This window comes from Mchenga conophoros, linkage group LG16 (assembly GCF_057382185.1).
Source record: "Mchenga conophoros isolate Kocher_MC1m ecotype Shallow Benthic linkage group LG16, M_conophoros_male_GT1.1, whole genome shotgun sequence".
Classification (NCBI taxonomy): domain Eukaryota; kingdom Metazoa; phylum Chordata; class Actinopteri; order Cichliformes; family Cichlidae; genus Mchenga; species Mchenga conophoros.
In genome coordinates this window covers 6,933,389-6,961,013 of record NC_140541.1, presented here as the reverse complement: position 1 = coordinate 6,961,013, position 27,625 = coordinate 6,933,389, and the positions used below count along the sequence as shown (strand labels likewise).

The 27,625-nt window shown below is 40.7% G+C and overlaps 2 protein-coding genes across 4 annotated transcripts in view; both read right to left on the bottom strand.

Moving 5' to 3' along the window:
- Positions 1 to 2,782: 2,782 nt before the first annotated feature.
- Positions 2,783 to 8,584, bottom strand: LOC146556180 (uncharacterized). Its single transcript, XM_085248582.1, has 2 exons — positions 6,668 to 8,584; positions 2,783 to 6,569 (listed from the first exon to the last, which is right to left on the bottom strand). The coding sequence occupies exons 1-2, from the start codon at positions 8,582 to 8,584 to the stop codon at positions 5,826 to 5,828; spliced, it is 2,661 nt and encodes an 886-aa protein (XP_085104708.1). The 3' UTR covers positions 2,783 to 5,825.
- Positions 8,499 to 27,625, bottom strand: part of fhip1b (FHF complex subunit HOOK interacting protein 1B) — a 34,729-nt gene continuing 15,602 nt past the window's right edge. The window contains exons 5-13 of one of the 3 annotated variants that reach the window (XM_085248580.1): positions 25,517 to 25,762; positions 25,177 to 25,344; positions 24,229 to 24,308; positions 23,595 to 23,764; positions 21,889 to 23,277; positions 21,341 to 21,519; positions 20,666 to 20,828; positions 19,848 to 20,155; positions 8,499 to 8,623 (exon numbers count right to left, since the gene is read on the bottom strand). In XM_085248580.1, the coding sequence (XP_085104706.1) occupies positions 19,851 to 20,155; positions 20,666 to 20,828; positions 21,341 to 21,519; positions 21,889 to 23,277; positions 23,595 to 23,764; positions 24,229 to 24,308; positions 25,177 to 25,344; positions 25,517 to 25,762 (2,700 nt within the window). In that variant the 3' untranslated portion in view covers positions 8,499 to 8,623; positions 19,848 to 19,850. Of the gene's footprint in view, positions 8,624 to 14,076; positions 14,884 to 15,421; positions 20,156 to 20,665; positions 20,829 to 21,340; positions 21,520 to 21,888; positions 23,278 to 23,594; positions 23,765 to 24,228; positions 24,309 to 25,176; positions 25,345 to 25,516; positions 25,763 to 27,625 lie in introns of those variants that run through there. The other 2 variants (XM_085248581.1, XM_085248579.1) reach the window with 2 other exon arrangements.

Here is a 27,625-nt window from a genome sequence, read left to right as displayed (position 1 = left end):
ACTGATGTGTGGTAGGGTGCGTCAAGCTGCTGCTGTGTATGGTTAGCTACAGTGTTTAGGTAGGTGGTACATGAAAATGTAAGATCCACTTAAATGCCGGGAGCCAAGTTTTCCCAGCAGGCTCTAATTAACATTCATCATCACAGTTGATTTGTATTTCTGTGTATTAACCCCTTTGTAACATGACATGCACCTCTTTAGAAGTATAAATGCTGCTAGCTGTGTACTACATCGGAGGCTCTACGTAGATTCAATACAGAAGCACAATTCAGGCGTGAGTCCTAACAATCGCCTCATGTTAGCTCCTTTATGATAAGAAGCTTGTGTTCACCACTTTTATTAGATGCCTATTTAATGTTCCCATCTGATTGTTTTATGAAGATTGGAGGGAAGAGCTACATGTTGTTTGGAACAAAACTTATTCCTGTCTTTCTAAAGCCAAGAACAAAATGTCACACTGTCTGAATTCTTAACTATGTCGAAAACAACCGATGCACTGTGAGAGCAGTCTTTGCAGGGCTAATTATTTTTCCCTCATCTGCATTTGTTTCCACTCTTAAGAGGATTTTGAAAAGTTATTTCTTGGTGTGAAGTGTCAGCCTTAAAAAGCGCTACGAGCAAAACGTTTATTTTAATGCAAGAGTCGACACTATCTACAAGCTGGCTGACGAAGAAAATGGAACAGCTTGAAAACATTGCGCGTTTCCATAGAGAAGCCGTACTGCTCCTGCTGCTTTACAGAGAAGCTGGAACAGTTAGCACGCTGCTTTTCCAACAAAGGCATATAAAGTCAGCACAAAAGCAAACAATGTGATTTTTTTTTTTCCCAGGGTGTAACATTTAGGAAAAGGATCAAATGCATATACAGGATTAAAAGCATTGTGGGTCACTAAAAACTTGTGCGCTGCATGTGAAGTATTTTAATGAAACTGTGAGGCACACGGAATAATGATTTCCAGAACCTTAAAGCTACTTGAGGGCAAAATGTAAATTATGAACGGAAGCTTGAATAACACACTAATACTGAGAATTTCTCCAAGACCATAAGAAAGAGACACTGTGAGCTTTTTATATTTTACAAATGCTCTCACTAATCTGTTAATCTTCTATTGTTTTATGCTATTTTGTGTGTAGGAACTGGCTCATTTCCATAATTCCTCCACAGCTGCATAACAACATCCTTGCAGACTATACAGCGAGCACAAGGTTACCATACCCTCATATAAATGAATTGATGTGCATTTAAAACACTGTTCGAACTTACAGGTTTAAAATTTATTTACTTCCTTGATTTTATAATTTAACATGCTCATTAAGAGTGTTGCAGGTTTGGCAGGTCATGGAGTTTCATTAACGCATTGTAAAAAATGTAACTGACAAAATTCTGGGGCAAGTGAACTGGGAAATGGGGTGCATCAAATGAGGAACAGGAAAGCTGGATGACAGGATAGCCAGCTGGCTGGAAACAAGGAAGCTCGCTGAGTGAAGAACAATGGATGAACAGGATAGTTGATTGGCTAGGAAACAGCTCGTGGGAAACAGGTGGAGCTACAGAGACGGAAACAGGAAGATTCGTTCTGAAGAGCTCGCGTTGCAGTTAACAGAGAGGAGAGGAAATGGTATGTCTGCAGATAAAATCCATGGCATGTCTTTAAAGTTACCCCATTAATCAACCAAGTCCCTTTAGTAACATCTAGTGGCAGGTAAAGGCCACTGACTTCCATGCAAATGTGTATTTAATTTGAATGTTGGATTTGGCTGCTATCTTTGAGAGATGTAGAGTAATTTTGCGTCTCTACGCTATCACAGTGGAGTTCAAGTGTCAGCTTTAATTTGTGGAGCTTTACAAAAGTGTTGTATTTACCATTTAGAAACCGAAATGCTCTTTTCTTTGATGAGGTCAGTAAAGGACCAAAATTCAGGAAACACTACCAAAGAAAATAAGAGGTTACTTAGTGGCTGTAAGAAAGAAGCAGTCTAACAGGACATGAAAACCGGTGCTGGAGGATGGTGTCACACAAATACAAACTTCATTTGACACTGAGCTTCTGAAAGGACTACACACCCTACATTTACTGTGTATGAGCAATTACTGTGGAATCAACCTTTCAACAAATGCTTGACATCATTGTGCCATTTTTTCCCCTTGTATGACACGATGACCACACTGCACCGCTGGCTGTCTAACAGACCCTGAAAGTGATTTTCACTCTGTACGAAATGTCCAGAATGTGTGCAGAGAGCATGTGTCATTCTCTGCGAAGCAATCACGACATTTTCGAGAGAGACGAGTACTGATAAACAGCTGGGGAGGAGTGAGGGGGAGTTTGATCTGTGGAGAGGTTGGCATGAGTATCTCAGATGTGCAGGAAATTGACTTAAAATGCAAACAGAGCCCTCATGTTATTCTTCACTTGGCAACGGATACAAATAGGTGGGCGTTAGACACGAGAGGATCCTCCTTCACTTCTTTCTGTGTGCAAGTTCATTCTATTAATTTTCACCACAAATAAAATCATAATTGTAGTGGTGGTACAGCTGAATTTTACTGAGCTCTTGTGTAAAAATCCACAGTCTATATTGGTTTTTAAATTCACAAAAAGACACAAACCCCATATTTATTCATGGTGTGGAAGATCTAGTTTACGCTATTGTGAACCAAACACTGTGTTTATGTCAACTTTTAATATTGTAGACAACCTTAAGGTAATACAAGATATTAGCAGGACTCAATAGACGACTGAAGCCCAATGAAGATCACACAACTTTTCCTTCTTACATTTTATTATCATTAACATGGAAAATCATCAAAACTAGAGAGATCCAAAGACATGAAGTTAAAAAAAGATGACAGATGAAACCTTTTTGTACCTTTTAATGTATTAAATCTGTCTTGACATTTCATGGCTTAATCTAAATGCTCAGACACACTAGAGAGAAAAACAGGATTTAAAACCTTGTGATTAGGAAAGGAAAAAAAAAAATCAGTGATTGCAGTGAAATTATTTTCTGTCCATTGCTTCCTCCAAGTTCTGGTTGTTCAGAGGTTTAGTGTTCAAAACTCTCAACCTCTGGGCAACTGCTTTCAATCACATGGTGACTGCACCAGTCTGACTTTCAAAGAGCATACAAGTTGACCAAGTTTCCCAAATATAGCAGTCCAGTTGATTAAAGCAGACAGCATATTACCATCAATCTCAGGCCGTCTGTGCTGATCCATGCAACTCGTCTGCACGTGTCTCAAGATGCTCAAGGTTCCTGAGCATCTATGTTATTTTGCCATAAGGCAGCAAGTACACCAGTATTTGTGGAGCCTCTAGCTGGAGTCTGAATCGAACTAGTTATGCACGTAGACAGCAACAAACAGCACTTTTACTTATTTAGTTCATAGGCCCATTCAATCACAAACTCTGAGGCAATAGGACTGAGCAGGCTGACTCAGGCTTATTGCCATTTTATCAGCACAACAAAGTCATTGTGAAGACGGCAGCTCTGGTCCCCGTCTTCAAAGAAACCACTTCAAAGGCAGATTGCAGGTCTAACAATCTGCACAGAGTTGCAGTAATTTGGTCATGCCATGTTCTCCAACCTCTCTGTTCCCTAGTGACTGTATCATGACAGAAAGGCTTGGAACATTTTAGACATGTTCAAGAGGTAGAAAAAAATTCCAGGTAAATTCAGTAAAAGCAGCAACTCAACAACAAAACGAGTGTTGATTTATTAACAATTATTAAGAACAAATGTAAAAATGATGTAAACATGCACTGAAATAAGAACAGTGATGGTGAAAATGGTATTAGCCTTAGTGTTGAATTAAGGACGTATATACATCCCAGTAGTGTTAAAACCAGCAGAATGTCATATTGCTGCCATCAGGGGGTAGAAAAAAGAAACTTAAATCTTAAAGCTAAGCGGCTTTTGTTTGACATTTTTAAATAAATGCTGTTTGAGACACAATTTTTACAGAACTTAGTTTAGAATTTTTAAGTTTTGGTGCAATGATTCACACTAATTCTCCACCCATTTTTCTTTCCTTTAACTTGTAAGGTTCTAAATGGCAGAAGATTGCATCCTTTGCAGATACATCTATCCAGCAAGCTCAGCCTTTGGACAATATTTAGGTTAAAGCTATCAGTTCCAATCGATATGGGTCTTCGATTGATCAGGGCCAAACTGTGATGGCTAGACAACTGAGCTCTTCGGGGTGTTCCTGGTCTGCAGTGGTAAGTATATGTCAAAAATGGTCCAGGAAAGGAAATGGTGAATCAGTGAAAGGGTCACGTGTGAGGAGGGAAGGCTGGCCCATGTGGTCTGAACCCAAAGACAAGTTACTGTAGCTCAAATTGCCGAAAACGTGAATTCTGGTTCTGATAGAAAGGTGTCAGAATTCACAGAGCATTACAGTTTGTTGTGTGTGGCAGTGCATAGCCGCAAACCAGTCAGGATGGCCACGCTGATCCATGTCCACTACTGAAAATAACACAATGGGCATGTGAGCAGAACTTGAACACAGAGCAATGGAAGATGGTGGCCTGATCTGATGAATCATGTTTTCTTTTACATCACGTGGATGACCGGATGCCTGTGTGTCACTTATCAGGGGAACACCTGGCACCAGCAGATGCTATGGGAAGAAGGTGAGCTGACAGAAGCAGTGTGATGCTTTGGGCAATGTTCTGCTGGGAAACCTTGGGTGCTCCCATCCATGTGGATGTTACTTTGCTTAGGTGGGTGGTATGTGTCAATGTTGCAGACTATGTAACCCCCCAAAATGTTTCAGGAACTGTTTAAGAAGCACAACAGTTGGTTTAAGGTGTTGACTTGGCCTCTAAATTCCCCAGATCTCAATCCAAACTTCCCATCTGTGTGATGTGCTGGACAAACAAGTCCGAAGTCATAATGTTATGCCTAACCTTTATATGTCATACATATGTCCACAGGGTGCTGCAAAAGAAAATCTCTCAGCTCTAAAAAGCAAATGCAAATGTTCTTAATAATTTCACGCTTTCACCCTATCCCAAACGGACAGTCGTCTGCCGAATGAAACATCTGCTACAAACAGCCACATCTCACAAAAGAAAACTTGGCTGACAGTCGGGTTCCACTGCTGACAGATGCTGCTGTGCAAGAAGGGAGTGGGTGGACTGAAAAAGAGCCACAGAGCTTAACTCGTTGTCAGTAAAAATCAGTGACAGCATGAAAAATTGTAGAATTTGCAGGAATCACCGAATCCAATTGTGACGAGATGTATTTGAAACACAGACACCCTGCTCTTTGTATCACTTGAAAATAAAAATGCCACATTGGAGAAAGTACAAACTCTCTACTTTTTAAAAATTGCAATAATATTATGTTAATGAATGCGAGTCCATTCATATTCGTGCAGGATTGGATAGCTTTATTAAATTTATGCATGAGTAAATACTAGCCTGTGCTCATGCCTGCGGGTTATCAGCTTTGGTAGAAAACTGAGCAGCACACAGATCAACACAGACATTGTGCAGACTGTGACTAAACTCTAATCTACAAACAACAGACACCAAACAAACAGCAATTCTACTTGACCCTGAACACTTCAAAGCAGCTAAACAACAACAAGCTAAAAATGACATGAGGAACACTCACTGCCTAGTGCAACACCAGCTTTTCTTTCCTTTCTCTTTGTAGCTTAGCTTCATAGTCCTTGCTTTTATCATGGATGTAGCCTTTGGCCTACAAATCCAGGCAGACATGTGACTCATAGGTGCAGCTGGGCCGAATACTAATGCATCATTTATCAGTGCTGTACTTTAGGGGTTTTTTTTCTTAATATCAGCACACTTTTCCTAGTCCTGGGATGATTTGTACTGGTATATCTTGATGCAATGATGCATGCTATCTGACACTGCAAGTTGGCCATCAGGTAGCAAGGATAGGCCACGTGGACTACTCAAACCCTGGTTTATTATGGGCCAACCTACTCCCTGTGCTGGGTATAAAAGGATTCTGTGCTGCTCCCCCCAATCTGCTACCAAAACATTACCATCTGTATCTATACAGATACCCCAGGGACAGGTCAGGACAGGTCCCATTCCTGCACATACACCCAAAACTCTAACTGTGTTCCAGCCTGGCTCCAGAACTTTGACGCAAGGTACACGACCAGTTTCATTGCCCCTCTCGGATACAGCCACCATGCCTGAGCTTAAGCAAGCTGCCACTAAGTAGGGTCGGTGGAATCCAGTTACCACTGTGCGTTCAAGACGGGAGCCTGTCTTAGGGTCAAGCTTTAGGGCAATGAGGGTACCTTTTCGAATATCAGCTACCAGGAATTCATCGAGCCTGGTTACAGTCACACCCCTGGGAGCTTCCAGTTCATCTTTTGCAGAGCCGAACCCAGACCCTCCAAAGGTCTGAAGCAGTCGGCCGTGCCTGCTGAACACAAGAAGAGCTCTTTCTGCTGCACAGCTTACTGCAATCAGACCCTTAGCATTGACCGCAATGTCAAAGTAGTTCCTACACCGTCTGTCAGAGCCACCAGCAGTTGGAGAGGTCACTTGTTGGAGGACATTTCCACGAGCGTCAGTCACCTGTTTCAAAGTTGAAATTCAATTATAACCTCATTGACAGTTTCATTTCCCACACTGAAAAAAAATTTCTGTACATGTTTGAGTTGTATAACACCTACCTGAATTCGTGCATTTCCACAGTCCACTATAAAGAGCTGACCCTGTGGTGTGGCATGGATACCACTTGGCAGGGTAAGATCAGCTCGACCTGAACCTTGCTTTCCAAATTGTCCAATGAGATGGACACCTTTGGGTTTAAATTCTGTGGAAGTCAAGTCACACTCCTCCTCTAACTCCACCAGTGCTTGCTGCCTTCTTTGTCCTCTGCCCCACTTTTTTGCCTCAAGTTCTGTTGTACAGGAACCATCTATAACAGACAGGGATAAAGACCTAGCCACAGGAGGTTGTGTTGATCCAGCAGCTGTAGCCTGTTTCTGTGGCTGGTATAAAATATTTTGACCTCTATAGGAAGGCGACGAGAAAGTATGCCCCATGTCAGAGGCTTTCAATTTCCTTCTGAGAGTCGGCGAGGTTGAGGTGAAGCTCGTCTTGAAGTTGCTGCCCCTAATCCCCCACACTCCTTGCTCAATTGGCCCACTAGTAATCAATGGGCGCGTCTTGTGAGTCAAGTCCACTGCAGACTTTGATAAGCGGCAACTGTAATTCAAAGAGCCTCTGTTCATACTGTAGTCATGAGATGGGCTAACAATGAAAGTATAGCTAGAATCAAGGCTGTCTGTTGGGGATGGTGCTCGGCCAGAGTCACCGAGCGTCCCTAGAGAGTGTTCATCAGAAGACTGGCTGAGGCAAGAGGGGGGTCGACCCCTGGATGTGAGGTCTAGGCAGCTTTGGCTGGCTGAAGGTTCTCTTTGAGATGTTAGGGAACTGTTGCAGTATCTTAAAAGTCTATAATTGGAATCTTGACCTACTCTTCCCTTATCTCCATTTTGACCGTCTAAACTTAAGCACTGACTAAGCTTTATATGCTGCTGTTTTTGTTCAGGTAAAAGGTTTGGCTTCCTGCTGGAGGCCACAGTTAGCCATTTCCTCTTGTTCCTTGGTGAGTAAGGTTTCCCATTCTTGTTTATCTTGTCCTCGTCTTCCATGTCCAATTTTTTAAGAACTGTAGGTACAGCCAAAAATACATCCTCACCTTGTGGCTGGAAGGAAACTGATTCTACCTCATCTTCCTGAGATGATTCCCAGTCAGCCTGTTCGCAGTGACATATCTTTGCAGAAGAGTGCTTTTTTTCCTCCTCTGATTCTAGGTCACCCCGGTTAGAAAGGCTGATCTTTCTAACAACCCTGCCGGTTGGTGAAATAAATCCCTGTCCTTGGGTGCTCTTCTCTTTTCCAGAACCTTGATAGTTTGTGTCTTCACAGAGCATCTCTTGTGAATGAAGAGCACATGGCTGTCCTTGTGGCCCACAACCTCCAGCATGCAGGCAAAGGCTTTGTTCTTGAACACGAATATCTCCAAAGTTGACAGCATTCGGTTGTGAGCTTGGTTTGAAGTTCACTTTCTTTAGAGAAACTGAGATTTCCCAAGGTTGTAGGAACTCTGAAATCTCCTTCAGCAGTGGGTTCTGGCTTGGCCCACTGTCCTTTACAACTGATTGACCCAATTCCTGAATCTGCTTTTTCAGTTCTGCCAGTTTACAAAGCCGCTGGTCCAACAGGGACTGGCTGACCCGGGCTGCTGCCACGTTCTCCCGCTGGATCTGGTCTAGACGCTGCTGAGTGTCCCGATGGTCCTGCTCCACCCTCTCCAGCAGGCGCTGCTCTTCTCTGCGTGCTCCCAGGATAGCTCGCTCTACACCACGCTTTACAGATTCAGTCTCAGTTTCATGATGCTCCTGCAGCCTGCGCAGCTCTGCCTCTGCCTGGGCAAGGTCACACTGTGCCTGGGTTACCCAGCATGGAGGGTACTGATGCAGGAGAACAACAGAGAAAGGACCATCTGACTGGCAATCAGGGCTTGGACAGTGGCCTGGGATAGGAGAGGTGGGAGTGCTGCCCAAAGATGTTCCCAACATTATGGATGGATGGATTTGTACTTCTCCAGTATTTAGTTCCTTCAGAATGACGGAGAGATAAATACAGAAAAAAAAAAGAAGATCAGCTTCACTCGGGGCACAACACCACTGTAAAGTTCTGGTGCATACATTTCCGAAGCATTTATCAAAACCAACCGATTTACTTCAGCATGACTTTAGGAGTGAGTCATAAGTTTTTGTACATACTTCAAAGTTTTCTTTTCAATGTTGGGATTTTATTTTGAACCTATGTAGTCTAAAATTAAGCGCTGGTCATCTACACTGAAAAAATGGGAATTGGGAGGCTTTTGAATTTGCACAAATGAATTTAGTTAATGCTACACAAGCCTTTCATGTTTCTCTTATTTACATGATTAAATAAAGTACTATTTACTTGATTATAAACAATACTGAGACTACTCATTTTTCTTGCATTGATTTAAAGTGACTAAATTAGAATACTAAAACCATTGTAATCATGTTTGACCACAACCGGAAATGATGCAATATATTCAAAGACAACAACTAAATATGATTGGATAATAAGACCTAGAGTCTTATCCAATAAGACAACAACATAATTTAAGGAGAGCGCAATTGACCGCCAGATTCTGGAAGACTGTTCAGCCACATGCAACCTTTGGCACTGAGTCAGGCATACTGAGAAGGTAAGTAATTTAAATACATTTGTTTTAGTTGGGTACGTTTTCACAGAATTGTTGTAGCGCATGCATGCTATATAAAAAGTAGTCTGTAATGCATCTACATGTTGTTTTTACAGTGCTAGCTAACAGTGCTGTTTATTCATAAAAGCGTGTTGCTTTTTTTCAGGTAGTCTTAATTTAGTTTACATTTTCAATTGTGTAATTAATACAAATGTTATATGTAAGAGATGACAGGATCATCTATAAGCACTTTCTTTTATTTGCTGCTAAGGTCAGTTTTTTGTGAAACATTTGCAAATATATTCTCAAACTAACTTTTTCTTTTAGTTATTTCTGCAGGCCATCTTTAAAAATGTGTTAACAAGTTCACATGGATGCGATTTTGGACTTGTTCATGGCAGAATTGCTGCTTTCACTGCTGTTACAGTTTAATAAAGGTGTATTGTTCAGTAGCACTCAGTCTTTGCCTTTTTTGTCAATAATGATCAGTTAATATTTCAATTGAAAAAATTAAGTAGGATTTAAAGCCATAATTTGTCTTGCAAGAACATAATTGCAATGTGTTTACATTACGTAATATCATTGCGTACCACTGGCAAATAAAAATAAGTTGGTGTTAAATATTAAAATATATTGACATTATGCAATACATTGATATTATGATAATAGATTAATATTAGTACATCAAACATGATTTTTTAAAGTAATCTGATGGAAATAAAATACTTTGATGTGACAAGCATTAATTACTTGAGGGAAAGTGGAAAATTAAGTCAGTCATACTTATTCATATTATGTGGGACCGATGTACACAATAAAATCAAGTAAATTGAAAGAACTTTTTTTTTTCAGTGTACTGCATTGAGTTTATGCACAATTTTATACTCTTTTAAAAGTAGCTTAAAATATTAGTCCTGTGACTTAAATAATACCTGTAACAAGTATGATTGCAATCTAATAAACTGCCATGCTAAGAATAGCTAAGTATAATTTCAAATGAGATTTGAAACTCTTGTGTTTTAACGAGTTTTCTTGTATTGGAGCAGCAACATGCAGCATATTCAGTCATCCATCTGCACTAAAATTGGGATAATGGCATCCAGTTACAAAACACCTCACTCCCATGAAATTATCTGTCATTAGGCATGATTTCCGTAATGCGTAAGTGTATGACAGACCAAAATCATGAATCAGTCACACACCAATTTAGTCTGGCAGAGGTGCATGCTTGCTTGTGAAGTGCTTCTGAGTAAACAGCTGCTTATGGAAAGGTGATACAGATATGAAGAGAGGCCATAAGAGAGCTGAGGCTGTGGGTAGAAAGAACTAGCTAAGGCAAGGAAGAAAAGTTTTGAGTTCAGTGTCGAGAAATCTATTAGCATTTCAAATAGCAGCAGACAGCCAGAAGCATCCAGAGTGAGGGCGAGAGTGGGAGGTAAGGAGACAGCCAGTGTGTCAACACAATAGTACTTCTCAACTCCCCAGTCCCTGCGAATTGATCTTGCTTTGATATTTTATTCATGAGCTGTACAAAGCGATGTAGAGAAGCAGCAGTGAAAGATGTCGATCCTCTGTGTGCTGTATTGTGATAACCACGGTGAGCCATCACAAAATCAACAGAAGCATTTATGCAGGGTAAACATTAAGAAATTTATATCCCACCTTTCTGTCAGATGTGGAAACAACTTGAGATACTTAACAACAGTCACAATTCAACAAGTAGCTTCAACAAGATATTCTACTTCAAACTTTCTCCTCAAAAGTTTTTGAAGTGTACTTTTGACTTTAAGCTTACGAAGCATGAAATAGACAGTGACTGTTGTTTTTAGGCCTATTTGATGTTACAGTAAAAGTAAATTACTGTGCTATACTGCATGTTCTGTTCAGTGAGATCATGTATATTATTGAAAATAAGGAAAAGAATTGAAAGTAGTTTATTGCATTACCCACAATATGTCAAATGTTCAATTATGATAATACTTCAGAAGTCACCTAAATTCGATTCAGTACAAAATAAATACAAAGTGTTTTTAGCTACAGCTAGGAAACTAGCTTTAGCTTGATACGAGCACCGTGATACCCTACTTAATGTGAGTTACGTGCAGTTTTATTTCAAACCTCACTCCATATCTCACTATGGGAAGTGCCTCTTGGTGAGAGCAATTGAGTACCGGGTAATATTTCCAGAGAACTACAGTTACTCTAACCAAATGCTTCATTTGTGGGCAGGTAGTAGTTTAACATTGGTGGGAAAAATTAATTACCATAGCAAAGGTCATAGAAGTGAATGAAGCTCGTCTTTACTAGTTATGGGCAATCTAACGTCCTATAACTTCCTTTTACCTAAACTGAAGCCGAGCTCCCAAAAGTTGTACACAAATCATAAGTAAAGCAAGCTCTATGGTTATGCTTTTGCTTGGGTATGTAGAGAAAAGGATTTGGGGTATTCAACCAACACAGATCCATAAAAAACAGTCGAGAGAAATATATTTATTGCTGACTGCATTTATTTTACTTTTTGTATTAGCCTGTGGCATTTGTATCAGCTGTACGAATTAAGTATTTCAGTAACAAGTCTGCTGTCTGCAGTTTACATTTTTTTAATATTAACAATTAAAAATAATGAAATCCACAGCACTTACAATTTGTTACTTTAATACTTCAAAACATTGTAAGGAGCAAAACGAATCACTGAACCCAAACTTTAACCTGGACATAGTCCTTCAAAAACAAGCAATGAATGTTTCCACCATCATTGCCAGTAACTTTATCTATGTTGGGGATAAGTGACAGGAGGAACTGTGGTAGTCCCATCTCTGGTAGGACTGGCACAAGTCGCCAAAGGTTGTGCTCACATTACCAAAGTAAATTATAGATGAGGGAGTCCAGTTGCTCATGTTTTGAATGTCAGGCCATGTAAGGAAAAGTCAATAGGAAACCTTGTAGTATTATTAAAATAACAAAAACATAAAAACAAAATTAAAAACTGAACTTTACATGTAATCAAAGGATTCATGATATGTCAAAAAAGTGAATAATGTAAATTAACACCCACACTTTCAAATAAAATAAACTAACAAAACATTGAAATTGTACTAGAAAATAGGTATATGAAATACATCTGTAGGGGAAGAAAACAAAAAACATCAAACCCTGCAATGTCTTACCTGTAGTCAGGTACCGGCTCTGCTCCACCGCTCCACTCTTCTCTACTACATCCCTGTACTCCTCATACAATCAGCCTCCAGCCCTCCCTCTGTGCCATTTTCCCTCTTGTTTGCTGTTGCTAGGACACAGCCAAGCCAACTCCAGTTCCCTCTTTGTGCAGACTTCAAATTGTGTGGATCCACATTTGACATTTGTCTTGGTGTTCAGACTGTGTACTTTATACTTTACTTGAACCGAAGATGTGTGTTTTAGAAAATGCAGCGAGTCAGAGTAAATCTATTAACTCAAACCACACAGTACGTTGCTTCAGGGACCACCACATATTTATGTCATGTAGCTTTATGATGAAAACCCATGGAAGTTTTCAAGCTATCGTTAATGCTAGAGATTTACTTATCTACATGAAACATTGATTTCTAGGGTCAGTGAGTCCCCACCCCCCGAAACATGAGCCATTTATATTCTCTGTGGTGATTGGGGACAAATATTATTATTAGTTGATCAATCAAGTTCAAACACTGTGCTGTAATGTCTCCAAATGTCTTTTCTGACCAGTGGAAGAAGGCTAACCTAGCACAGGGACAACACAGTGAAACACATCTCTACATACACACCAGTTAACCCGACAGTCATGTCTTTGGACTGTGGGAGGAAGCCCGATTACCCGGAGTTGTCCACATGGGCACAGGAAGAACATGACCAGGAGGTTCAAACCAGAAACCACCTTACTGTGAGGTAACAGTGTTACATACAGTTATTCAAGTTAATTCAAATTCAACTCACATTCCTGAAATTCACATTTTTACTTTAGTTATTCAAGAAATTCAGATATAAATTCTTCAAAGTTAGGGCTGCGTGGTACATTTATATAGTGACGACTGCAGAATGCTCATTTTGTCTGACCAGAAGGGCAAATCCAATATATCTAAATTTTACAAAGAGAGAAAAGCAAAACATCCTTAGATTAAAGCAGGAACACAGAATGCTTTTCTTCATTTCTATCCCATATTTTATACTTGTGTAATAAAAACATTATTGTTAGAACTTGTTAAAAGTCTATCTCAAATCATTTATAATAACTCAACAGAGCTCTAAACTCTACCAACAGAGCAGGTAAGACTTTGACACAGAGATATCCAATCTTAAAACATATAGTTAAAAAATAAACAGTATTTGTGCAGTGTGGAAATGCCTGCTAGTCATTAGGTGGCTCGGTCTCAATGTATCCCGACAGAATTTTAAGGAAATGCCAAATAGTTACTTACTTTAGCTAATTTTTAACTTGTGTAGTTTTTCCTCATGAAAAAATGAGTGTTGGTGTTACTGGTTACTGGAACATTGGATGAGCAAAAAAAGGACAATTAGAACCAATGTTCTAAGAACATTCACACAGATGAACAGGAAATGCAGTGAGCAAAATGGCCATTTTAGGCAAATAATTACTGTGAGTCAGCCTGAAAAACAAAAGTTTCCATCACATTTTTTGTTAAGCTGCGGGGGGCTTCTAGTAGCTGCCTCCTCCTTTCACCAAATTACAATACTGTGCAAAAGTCTTGAGTCACCCTTCAGTTCTTTATATTGTGCTTCCAAAGAAGTCAGCGTTTGTTGCAGTTTTTATGTTCACACCAAACTCGTACCTGACAATTTTCAGAGGAGCGCTTTTTTTTTTTCTTTGTGTTTGTTTTTTTATTATAAAGTCACTGACCTATGATTCATTCACGCTTAACTCAAGGGATGAACCACTGCTGTGTCTTCTCATAACAGACAATGAACCAATTTTAAAATTGTATCTTTACTTTAGGCAATTTTTTCCTGGCAGCTTGTCACAAAACATCATTTGTTCCCATTTTTACAAATAATAAAAAAATAAAAATGCCAGAAACACAGTTTGACAGCCATTAATTAGTATTTTGAATCAACATGGTCCTTTCCAAAGAGCTACTAGATAAAAAAAATTGGGAAATCTTGCCATAGTGTGCAGTGTGTCCTTAAAAAAAAAATGTAAGAAAACAGAGCATGTGGGGGTCAAAAGAAGACGTGTCAAGCCTGGAAACTATCTGCAGATGAACAGTAAATTGGGGGGCACATAAAAAAATAAATGGTAAAAACCTAACATAGGACCTAAGAGCTACATCTGGCCCTTCAGTTGATCCACTTACTAAGCATTCATCGGGTTTGGAGGAGCGATGAATCTCAGTGTCAAATCTTTCGTTTAAATTGTCATCAATATGTACAGAGGAGGTCAGGAGGTCGGCAGACAGTGAGTTTCTGCAGCTGTCTAAAACACACTGGAGGCTCGGTCATTGGTTTGGGGCTCCATCTGAGCCAGTGGTGTTGGAGATCTTGTCAGAATAGATGAATTATAAACACAGAACAGTACTGATTTTGATCCAATGTTAAGAGCTTTCCAAATAGCATCATTTTCAGCATGATCCCAAACACACTGCCAGTGCAGTAAAAACATACCTGAGAAAAAAGAAAGAAAAAGAATTGTACAAATGGGTTTTTCCTCATCTACTATATGTACGTTTCAATAAATCGTTGCCCCCATTTCCCTTACAAAAGATAAAGAAAAGAGGGGTGGCTTGAGACTTTTGCAGAGTAGAGTGCCATACCAAGGCATCAGATTTAACACTGATATTTCATTCTACTTTTATGACATGAATGTCTCATCTCACACAATTTTTATTTGAAGGGGTTGTCTCAGGCACAGTATGCCCATGAATTCATCTGCATGTTTCCACAAGTACGGATGGATTTTAAAAGGACAGGAAGTGATGTTACTTTGTATGTTTATAGTTTTTGAACTCATTACTCAAGCAGAAAGATGAGCTGGTGCCCACAAGTACTGGGTGCTGCCTCTTCTGGAGCACGAGCCAACATCTTATGTGATTCAACAGGAGTATGAGAAAACGAGGATATTTTTAAACTGAAAATCTCCTCTACTGGAGTCCCTTTTCCAAGACGTTCAAAGAAACCCAAAGAAAAGACACCAGGACAAGTGTTGTATTGCTAGGCAAAAAAATTTATAAATTAATAAAAACATTCCCTTTGTAGTGTTCTTCTGACAGCTTTTCCCACTTTGCAAGTTGTGTCCTCTTTTTCTCTAATGATTTCAAAATATAGAAAAATATTTCTGACAACATTCATCATGACATGATTTTCAGATGATTTTCATTCTGTAGCGTTAATCATTTCACATTCGTCTCCCACTTGCTTATCGTTGTTTTTTTTGTTTATATATATATTTAAATATATAAACAGTATTTACACATCAAAATCAATCCATACCATCTCTCAGCTTCAACCCAGAGACACCAGAGCATGTTTTGCATAGATCACAGAGGGGAAAATGTCAGAGGTGAAAGGTCAAAGCCTTTGAAAGAAACAAGATCATAACAAAAGATATCAATATCAAACATGGCACAGATTGGACATTTTGAAGCGGCAAATGAGTCCTTGAGATGTTTACTGTCCCACCCCTCCACTTTCTCCAGGTGGCGCTGCAGCTCGCAATGTAAAAACAGGAGTGGCAGTTCAACATTTTGGATTGCTGTTTGCGTTCACAAAAAAAACAAACAAAAAACCCCCCAAAAGACATTACACGCTCAAAATTAAGCAAAAACACAGGAAAATTTTCAAAGAACAATTTTAGTGAAATTTATTTTAAAAGTTATTTTTTACTTAATTGTCAGATCAATTTTAGTGTTCAAGAAAATGTTTAAAACACAGCAGAAAAAAAAAGTAAAAACAAACAAAAACTGCCAAACATAATCTTCCGGAGCTTAGCTTTGGGTTTACAACAACTCCTTTTTTTATTTGTCAGTTAACAGAGTCTGAAAACAACAATAGCAGGCCAAGGAAGCAGGTTTGGAGTCTGAGCAGAGCTGAGACGCTGCAGCTCACACTGGCTGAGATGCTCGTTCATAAAGAGCTCACACGTTTTGGAAGGCCATCGTTCATTGTGCTAAACAAATTAAGCAGGAACTTTTTTTTTCAGATTTGTTACAGCATGATTACTCCGTGGCCACTAGAGGAACAAAAACATCTTGTGCATCCAGCCGTGGTAGCTGCTGAAAGCAGAAAGCGTCAAAATCAATTTCCCAAAATGAAAAAGAATAAGAGGGAAAAAAAGGCCTGTGCCCCCGTCCATGACCCCTGTTATGTGAACGATTGGAGTGCTCATGTATATATATTTTTTTCTTTAAAAACCAGCAGAGTATGAAAAGCAACTTCCATAAAGCTAAGTAAATCCATCACAGTCACCATGAAGCCTTGATTCTATTTGCCAGACTCCCTTTCATTTACCTGTGTGCAACGTGTGTTTTTACATATAATCACTGCTCTAAATAAACTTCTGCTTACAGTCTTTCAAGGAAGACGTCAAAGGCCCTGGTAGGAAACAATCGCCTTATAAAAACGCCACATTACAAACTTCATCACATTGGTTTTTGTATACTTGCAAATGAACTAAAAAAAGATCAAATAAAATTAAAAGATTAACCGCGAGTACAGACTGCAATCCCTAATTAGACAGATTTATTAATGCCACGTTCTTACTGAGAAGCTCCCTTTTCGTTAATTAGGCTGAGCCTTAAAAATTTAAAATTATTAAAAAACAAAAACTAACTGGCACCGTTTTGTGGGCGTGAAACGTTGACTAAAGAAGCACGATTCGTGGATAAGGTTCATTACAGTGTTCAGACCGTGTACCATCAAACTGTCTACGATTGCTTAAACAGACATTGTGAGTTTCAGGTATCAGCGATTGTCTTTGGTGTACCATGAACACTAATGACTGTAACTGTGACTGGAAGTGACATTAAGAAACAGAGCAAGTACCATCAATCTTTATCAGAGCTGTTTGTAAAAAATAGTTTTGTTAGAAAACACAATCTTGAGTGTAAAAGACATGGAACCTGATGAGGAATGAGGCCCTCTGTTCTCGTTTTTTTGTTTCCTCTCCCTCGCTCTTCAGATCACACATGTACAGCAGACTGGGTGATACGCGGATGGACGGATGGCAGTGTGTAAAGTACAAGAGAGATTTCTCTACCCAGAGCAAACGTTCAGCGTGAAACCTCGCTGTCATCGCCGAGCTCTGCAGGTGCACGACTCACTAACCACTAAACCCTACTGCATGGAAGCTAATTTAAGCTCAGTACTATTGCACAAACCAAACACTACTTAACTGTTAGTTTATCATAAAACCTCGCCTTATCTGACATGCAGAAACTATTTACCTATTAATAAAAAACCAGAAACAAACTATGGGTCATTACGAAATGCATCTAAGAAATTCTGTAGAAAAGTGACTCACAGCCGGGACGAAATCCCACACGTACGAGCACGACGAACGCGGCTATGGCTTCGACGAGCTGAGGACGTCTCAGCTTGTTGCAGAAAGTGAAAGTGGTGTAATGGGAAAGAAATGTTAGACGTTTTGCAGGGTGGCAGGCAGTTTCTCTACTGCTAAGAGTTGAGAGAGAATGGCTAGTATGTGCAAATATGTTACTTGGAAAGCTGGGTCACAGGTAGATGATTTAACAAAGCACTCCTAAGAATAATGCACATTTTTACAGTTTTTACAGTTTCTGGTAGCATTACAGAAAACTGCTACAGATATTACAGAGCTGTAAAATGACTACTTACCATTTTATAAAAAAACAAAACAAAAAAAACCCCAAAAACAAATTAGCAACACATTACAAAGGAAAACAGTGAATATCAAGTCTTGGCAAAAGCTTTTAACACTGTGTGGCTGCAACTTCATTCAACCTCAAAACACAATAAATTAAAGAAAAGCTGATCACAACTTGCATCAGCACCTCCACGTGCACATTTATACTTGGTACCCAATGAAATAAAAAGATAGAGTAGCTATTTCACCATTAAAATGGGTGTTAGTGTTTCAAAAAAAAAAAAAAAAGTAGCAGCATATTATTTTCCCAGATGTGCTGTGTGTTCGGTTTGGCCTGTCTCACCAAGAAAACAAAATCTTTTTCAAGAAAAGTCATGAACGCCTCATGAGATTCTGGGTCATCAAATTCAAAATAAGGGAAATAATGCCAACGCACAGGTGGAATTAAAAAAAAAAAAAAAATCGTGCAGAATTTCGGGTCTTTCAAAAACACTGAATGACACACAAAGGATGCGACACGTACAAGTACGGAAGAGGATCAGGGTCACTGGGGTACAAAAAGTGGGCACATCTTTTTTTTTTCTTCTTTTATTCTGAGAAAAAAAATTTCTTTGACTTTAATGTCAGGATTCGGACTTTTTTCTCAGAATTCTGAGATTAAAGTCAGAATTATGGGAAAAAAAGTAATTCTGATGAAAAAGTCTGAATTCTGGAAAATAAGAAGAAGAAAAAAAAAAGATGTGCCCACTTTTTCCCCCAGTGGCCATGATCCTCTTGCCGGCTTCGTGATTCCTCCGCTTAATTTTGTTTTTTAAATGGCCTGAACAGTTGGCGTCACCTTTTTGGAAAGGAGTGATTCATTCAAATAAACTCTCATACACAATGGCAGACACATCTGCTCCCACATGTTGCTGATATGTCTATAAAATGGTGCAAATTCAGAAGACAAATGTTTAAAACGTTAAAAGAAAAAGGCAATAATTACCCAAGTTTCTCAGTACAATTATGGTAGTCGTGCTGATTCACAGGAGACAAAGTGGCGCTCTCCCACACGGAGGTTTTTCCAGTTTTCATCTCATTCAGTGATGACTAGCATTTAGTGCAGCCTTTTTAAAATAAACCTAAAAGAGCTCCCACGTTTTTTGGGAATGCTTCTGTTTTTTAAAGTGAACTTTTTCTCTTAGTCCGTCCTTGACAAAAGCTCTGATGAAAGCAAACATGAGCCAGCTGCACGGAGATGACCAAACTGATGGGATTACTTTGTAAGTGGCTGACTCGCACACGCTTTCAATCTTTTCCTGCCAAACAATTTTTGGTGTTTTTTTCTGTTGTTGTTGAAGAGGAAACCTTCTTTGTGCCAGCCTGAAAGCACCCTTTCAAAACAAAAGATAACAAGTATTGACTAGCACCAATATGTGCACCTACTTCTTTAATCTGTGGCTTTACTGTGTCGTATTATACCATGAAATGGCATGTGTATATACAAGCTCCCGAATCTCAAGTATTTACCGAGATTTTCTGTGTACAGGATGTGAATATAATACACGATATGCACAATATCATAAGTGTACAGATGAGGAAAATGATTCCAGTCCTATAGGTATCCTATAATAATTTTAGTAATAAAAAATCCCAGTTTTCCTCTTTTGTCTGCTTCGTTGCAGACGATCCATTTCAGTGACAGAAAAGTCTCACATGTGTCCTGATGGGAGAATCCTATATCAATCTCTTCTTTGTGTACAGCCTAAATCAACAGATGTGAAGCTAAGTTTGAGGAGTCTGAGTTTACCTTCTACTCCTCTGCTTCCTGGCTGTGCGGGAAGGGCAAAGAGACGGCGTGCTCCTGCGTGAGGGCAGCCAGCTCCTTGAGGAACTCGCAGAAGATAACGGCGCAGTAGACGGCGTTCTTTACTCGCAGCGCTTCAGCTTGCTTCTCAAGGCCAGACGCACCTCCGCTGCCCCGGAACAGAGCGCTGTGCAGTGATTGGCCGCCATCCCGTACGTGTGCAAGGGCGAGCTGAGCGGCGTGCCGAGCCCGTGTTGGACTGTTTGTGTGACGAAGAATCAGGTCTCCGAGAGATGGCTTTCGACTCTTCACTGGAAGAGAAGGGCACGGTTTCACAACAGGGAAATAAAACTGTGACGCGAGACTGCTCTGACATCTCTGCGATTCCCCGGCGTTTTCAAAGATAGAAAAGAAGTCACCAAGTGGGCCTATAGTTCTGATTATCTCCTTTAATGTGGAGTTTGGTAGCAAATCACTGCACAGCAAAAAACAAAAAACCCTCAAAAACCTCTAAACCTGAAGCAAATCTGTTAGGTATGTTTGTTTTTTTACAAAGTACTAATGGTAAGATGTTACGGCACCAATAAATTGCTTCTGCTTTCTAACAGTTTTGTCTTTTTTTTTTAATTTATCCTAAAGTTTTCCAATTCAAATGTACTTTTATTGGAATTTCGTAGTGTGTTTAAAATATTTTTAAACGTCTTTGTTAATTGGATTTTGGTAAATTATCTTTGATTAACACTTTTCACTAAATTTATGACCAAAGTCATCAAAGCCACGCCTGTATGTGTAAATGTAGCTCTTCCTATTTCTATACTCACCAAGGGAATCAGAGCGGCGCAAAGTAGGAACCGCTGCCGGCGAGTCGCTCCAGTCCACTTTGCTTCGGGCCACCAAGTACTGCTGGGCTTTCCTCAGCATGGCAGGAAAGTCCTCGTGAGATGCGGCAAATGCCTCGATGCGGTTCTTCACAGAACCTAAAACCTGAGGAGAGTTGTGGAAACAAACTTTTAAACTTTTTGATCACCTTTGCTTGGTGTTGTTAACCCCTCTCACAGGCTTGTCATCCCTCAAGACTAAAATTCACATGAACTTAACAATTTAACTTAACAGTTAAATTGTTAAGTTCATCCATCCACACCCACGCTCGCTGGGTGTGGATGGATCACTCGACTGAAACTGCAGTTATATTTATTCATTTATTGTATTTTTTTATGTCCACTGCAGCAGTGAATTCAAGTATCTGAAAATAAAGAAAATGAATGTGGAAAGAAACTGGATGCAAATATCACTGTGGGCCTGATGCTTTTGGAACCAGAGCGTGCACAGAAGTAAGGTGGGCTGGAAGTGGACAACTATGCCTAAAGGCAGACACCCAAAAACTGTAATCCTTTCAAAGACAAAAAGAAACTATTCGCTTTCTCTACTATTTTCAGAACAAGGGGAAAGAGGGCACCAAAAACCATTATAAACAACTTCTGCATAGTGCAGCGTACCTGGATTAGGGACTTGACACTGGGCTGGAAGACCATGTTGGTGTTGAGCAGGAAGGAGCGTAGGAGGGGCTGAGGATAGCAGGCCAGCTGGGCCACAATGCCAGTGAGCAGGATGTTGACGTATAACGAGTTTTGGAGCATGTTCTCCAGCTTGGCAAACAGAACTGTCATGAATGGACCTGCACGGAGGAAGAGCGGTGGATCATTGAATAGAAAGATAGAATGCTCAACTCTTGTCAGCAGGAAAGAGTAACTGCTTCTCAGAAGTGGGTTTTAACTGCTTGTGATTATATGGTTGCAAATCCTTTCACCATCCTTAAAATATAGTCAAGAAGAGTTCCTAAGTTTGAGGTGGTAATTACACCATCAACCACATAACTTCAACAGCTGTGCTGTTAGCAATTATCAAAAGCAAGAGCTCAGTGATACAATTCCTGTTACACATCCAACCACTTATTTGATACAGCAGTGTGAGCATGAAAATATGATGACAGCAATAGACGTATCCACAAACTGATGCAACAGTGAAAGAAATCCGTGAGTCTCACCTGTGTATGGCTGGGACACAGGTTGGTTCAGTGGTCTGGCAGGACTACAGATGCCCACCGCAGACCCGTCTGCCTTCACGTCACCTGTCAGCTTCCCCTCCAGTGCTGATGACAGCTGCTGTTCTTCTTCCTGGCGCTCAGTGGACAGACTCTCTCTGGCGATTTCCTCCAGCTGACAGGCTGCTTTGCAGCGCTCTTTCACCCGGTCCTCCAGTTCTCTCAGCTCCTGTGTGAACGCCTCAATGCTAATGCCCTGACCGTTGGCATCGCCAGGCAGCTGTGGGTCTCCCGGCGCCTGCTCCAGCAGCTCCTCAATAAGACTCTCTACAGACTGCTGACTGGCTTCTGGAAGATCTGAGGATGCATCATGTGGGTTTAAGGTTTCACTTGACAGCAGTTTGGTATCAGATGCTGACTGGTTAATGGGGGTCTGAGTAAAAATCTTGCTAGGACAAAGAGATTGTGCATCACTGATGTCACTGTTGCTAAAAATAGACTTTGGGAGAGCAGTGCAGCTTTGCGAGGGGCAGTTAACAAGGGAACCATTTTGGTTGGCGTTTTCATCCAAATACTGCTGATCATCCAAGTCCCTCTTCACTTTCTTCACCTCCAGTCCTCTATCACGACTGTCTGAGCACCCGTCTCCCTGCACCATTGTTCCATTATACATAGCCTGGTAGCTAACAGTGATGGCAGATGAGGGGATGTGAGGAGCTGGGGAGGAGATGGGATGAGAAGTGGATAAAGCGGTTGCTGAAGACGAAGAAGGTACAAGAGGAGGTACAGGCTTGGGAGGCAGCTCCTCTCTCTGAAGGCTGCGTTTCTTGGAGCGAGGCGTTAGGCTGATGCAGCTGTTTTTGCCAATCGTAACATCCCACTCTCCGCTGTCCCGCTCAGAGCTACTCCATTCAGACCGCGCTGCTGCCACAATGGCCGCCCTTTGCTGACCGGGAGAAGAGTTATGACTTCCTCCCTGCTGGAAAGAGAAGTGCTCAGGGAACATAGTCATTGGGACATTGGAGGTAGGGGGAAGTGGGGGTGGCGGGGCTGTGTTTGGGGATGGGTTTTCGCCATCATATGGTGCCGACCAGTCACGACAAGCCCAAGAGCAAAACTCAATGCTCCTCCGAGCGTCCTTAAGATAATCCAGATAACCTGAATCCCAGTCCAGACAATCTGTGTGGGTCTGCTGATGGTGCATCGGGCTGTCAGGAGACATCTGGTGGGAGCTTGAAGAACTGGACTGCAGTGGATCCATGCTAGAGGAGGTAGGAGCACCTCCACCTCCTGATCCACCTCCACTGCTCTGCTGTCTCATGAAGAAGGACAGGCGGGATGGAGTGCTGGGTCTGGGTGGGGCGGGAGATTCTGTGCTGGGACTATTCAGTACTGCAGGATGACAATATACGGGCAAACAGGAAAACCATGAGTAGAGCCAGGATCTGCTATCCCAATTAATACAGACACTGTATGCAAACAATCAACTTACATACAATAACATTCCTAACACCAAGAGTTTTCCATGCAAATTCACTCTGGCTCTACAACTAAAGGTCTTAAGTAAAGTAAGTGACTAGAGTAGCTGCACAACTATTGTGTACAGTGTATTCCACTCAGTAAAAGATTGTATTTCAAGTGCAGATCATATCATTTACAACCACAACTATTAGTGTCAACTGCTCACTTTCCACAAGTGTGTAGCTCACCTTTGCCCCAAAATGGATTTTCCTCATCTCTCTCAGAGGAGGCAGCTGCGTTGAACCGGCAGCACTCTGGGATTAATGACAGGAACTTGTCCGCTGACTTTCCGTATAAGTCAGTCTCCCTGATAGCACGACGCTGACTCAGCATTACGTGAGTACATGGCAGGAGATACCTGAGAGCGAGAGAACACACAGAAGCAACTTCAGTAATTTTAGATAAGTTAATCCACATGCACAGGATATAGGTTACTATTCAGGAAGCTTAAACTGTGTTGTCATTTTTAATTCTACATTTCCATTCTTAATATTTGCCATATTTATCTTGCTGTGACAAATCACCTTAAAACACAGACAGTATGCCCTAATCACAGCCTGCAGGTAATGTGTTAACGGGTGGGGGGGGGGGGGTCACTGGCAGCTTCTGACAGTAGTATGGGAAATGGGAGAAACAGCCATTGGTAGTTCATAAAATTTTTGTAAAAATGGGCAGAAATAACCTTGTCTGTATCGTCTCGTGGTAACTGCTGACAGATGGTGACTTTGCGTCATAACCTTTACTTAATCTAAATGACTAGATGTGTGAAGAAGCCCTTTGGAAGTATAACATTTGGCAAAATGCTCTGAAGCGCACACAAACCTGAGTACAAGCTGTAGCATGACGTCTTCACAATTCAAGGACAGGAGAGTCCTGAAGAGGCTTAACGATACCATGCAGAGCTGCAAAACAAGCAGAAAGAAACTGGTTAGAAAACAACCATTTTCTGAGGAGGACATACACATACGTAGGACACTGTGATGATTCATAAAAAATATTTTTTTGAATTCCCCCCCTCCAAAAAAAGCCTCAGAATAAATTTCAGAACCCAAACGATATAGGATTTTTAAGCTCAATGCCAATTTTTGGCAATTTAAAAATGTGATATATCGGTTGATATTGTTTGTTTTCTGTTTTTTTGGATTACCTTTCTACGCTTTTTTGCTCCACTTGGAAAAGTTGGTATTTGTGTCCCTTTGGTAAACACACTACGCAACATCAACACTCATAACGTGGTTGAAATGTACATTTTGATACCATATGTTGGAAGCTAATATTGGTTAGACTCCAATAAAATTCTATAACAGCAAAATTTACTATTTTCTTAGCAGTGAACACCAGTAATTTTAGTCAGCAGTGCTGATGTTTTAACGCTATTCCTTTTTAACTCCTATTTGGGGGTAACCATCGTTTCTCTTTTTTCCGTCATACTTCAGGTGAATTAATAGATTTTTTTTCCTAACACCACTGCTGTTCCAAAAAGACTGATATTTATGCATTTGGAGGGAATTTAAGATAATGTTGAAACATTTTGCTGAGGCTTATTTAACCACTTATAAATAACTGGTAACACAATCCTCAATTGTTGCAGCAGACATGAAGAGATTCAGTTTCCATGTTTATTCTGTATCCTACTCAGTTTCTGCTTTAAACCCACTCACCACCCACTCAGTCGAGTTCAAATGAGGGCCTCAGGGCTCCTTTACAAATATGCACGCACGCACGCACGCACGCACGCACACACACACACACAAACACATATATACGGACCCTTGAATTGCTGCTAATGCGCGTGAGCAGCGTGTCCAGGATGGTGTCATTGTCATGGCGATGCAGCAGGATGAAGCGCAGGAAAGTTTTGAGGAGGGAAGTTTCCGTTATACTGCGCAGAAAAAGATCAAGGTAGGCTGTGCTGGCGATCATCTCATCCACCGATGACTGCAAACACACACAATTAAAGGTGTCTCAAAACTGCCAAAAATATGCAATATGATAATAGTTATGTGTGCACAGTTAAAAGCAACATTAAGGGAATTTGTTCACCCCCTCTCCCCAACTCGGCTGTTAAAGAAACTGCAGCCTTTCTAACAAAAACAGTCCCCTTTGCTACCTTATGCAGGGCGGGGCCGATGACAGGTACAAGGAAGCCGTTGTGAAGGTAATCCAAAAGCTGTGAGCGGACCAGGGGATGGGCGACCTGCACCACGGCGTTGCAGAACTCGAGCGAGTTCATGAAGAGCACGAGCGACGACACGCCCATCCAGTCCTCCCGCCGAAGGGCATGCCAGTCATCTCCTCGAACTTCTATCTTCCTCGGCAGAGAGGAATAAAGAGCGCTGAGGCCTGTCGCCAACACCTGAGGAGAGGCAGAGAGGTCACAGACGTTGCTGACTGAGTCACCTCTAGGAAGTCAGCAGGTGGCACCTCTCAAATAGGAGTCTATTTTTAAAGTTCTGACTTTTGGAAGTAACAAACAAGAGCTACAAACTACACCAAATTAATGATGGAGAAAATAAGCAGCATTTTCATACAAATATCACCAAGTCACAGCCCATCCAACCCCTTCCATTAAGACTGTGCTGACTAACGGCTATTATTACTGTCTGCTGCAAATCTCAACTGCTTAAATGAACAGTTTTTAAATATTTTCATCATAATTCAAATAATTGCAGCATGATGGTCCGTACTCTGAGTCCTACTGTTGTTACCAAAAAAAGGTTTAAACGAGTGCCTTCCCAGCACATGCAGACACAGTGGATTCACAGTCTAGCTCAAAGCCCGTCATGTATCTTAGCCTTTTAATAACAGCTGATGACTTTTATGAAAATCCAATATTTATTGCTGCTGCCGTGCACATATAGGATGGAGAAACCTGAACCCGTTAGGCTGACAAAACAGATGCAAACTTCCTCAAAAAGAGCTGTGCACGGACACCGAGGGACAGGGAGCAAAGACGGGATGTTCTCTGTACTCTGCTTACAACGTGAGAAAGACTACAATTGTTCCTGTTGTCTAAGAATGTTGAACTAGATCCAAAACTGTCAAAGCAAAGCTGATTATGATACGTGTGAGTATGCACAGACAGGAAATAGCCAGACTCGGGCAGAGAGGAGCAATTGGTCATTAACGCCACCTCCACTGGATCTTTCAGCTGTAACTAGGTCAGACTGAAGCTGCTGGAAGGAAGATGAGCAGAAAATAGCTGAGTTAGCACCAGAGTATAGAGACCTGAGAGGGAGGGGGGCGGGGGTAGACTACTGACCACAGTGCTGTATGCAGACATCACGCAAGACTCGCTCTTATAATGCAGTATGAAAGCTTAAACATTGCTCTGGGACCAGATTCAGTTAAAATCCTGACCAATTCTTGTTCATACATTCAAATGTATGCAGACACATGTTCCCATTGCAGAACTGTTAAGCAAATTAAACTAATAGCTTTAAATATGCACCTCAGACTGCATTAAGTATAACATGGCTCTTTAATTACATCTAGTGGCAGCTAAAAGAAATGACAAAAACAAGGCAGACAGGTTTTACTTCAAAGCGGAATAAACTTTCCACCTTCAAGTTATGATTGTGTTTCCAAACAGAAAAAAGAAATCACAGTTCAAAAATGATAAAATATCCTTCCTTTGTTTTCATCTTTCTTTTAGGTCTCCTGCTTAAAGAACAAACAGTTATTACTAAAGAGTGCTTCTAAACTCACTGGGGGAGAACTGCATCAGTAAGGAAACTGCATTTCACACAAGTTTTCTTAAGCTGTCTTCTTTATCACTAAACAATAAAGTTTCTCCTAAAAACTGCAAACATGTGATGTTGGGTGAGTTTCTGGGTTTTTTTAAATAGGAAGCCTCGAGTTGAGACACAGTTGATAGGATGTAGATAAGGATGAACGGTCTGTCAGAGTGCATAGTCATCTCCTTCTCCTTCCATTATCGCACACCATCACTAATGCATCAGAATTAGACAGCCTGCGCGCGCGCACACACACACACACACCTCTCTTTCTTAGAAGCAGTGAGGGAAACTAAGTCAAGATCCAACTCTTATAATCTGTCCTTAACCATCACATCAATAAAGAATAGGTCATATTCACCATATACTATACGGTTTTTAGACTCAGAGGTTTTAATTTGAGTCTGGCTTTGACCATACTTCTATCAATCACAAGCCAAATGAGCATCATTATGGGAAAACTGTCTGAAAAAAGAGAGAAT

Coding starts and splice junctions, on each gene's coding strand:
- LOC146556180 (XM_085248582.1), bottom strand. CDS start 8,584: ATGTTGGGAACATCTTTGGGCAGCACTCCCACCTCTCCTATCCCAGGC. Junction 6,570..6,667: donor GTGGAAATGCACGAATTCAG/GTAGGTGTTATA, acceptor ACTTTGAAACAG/GTGACTGACGCTCGTGGAAA.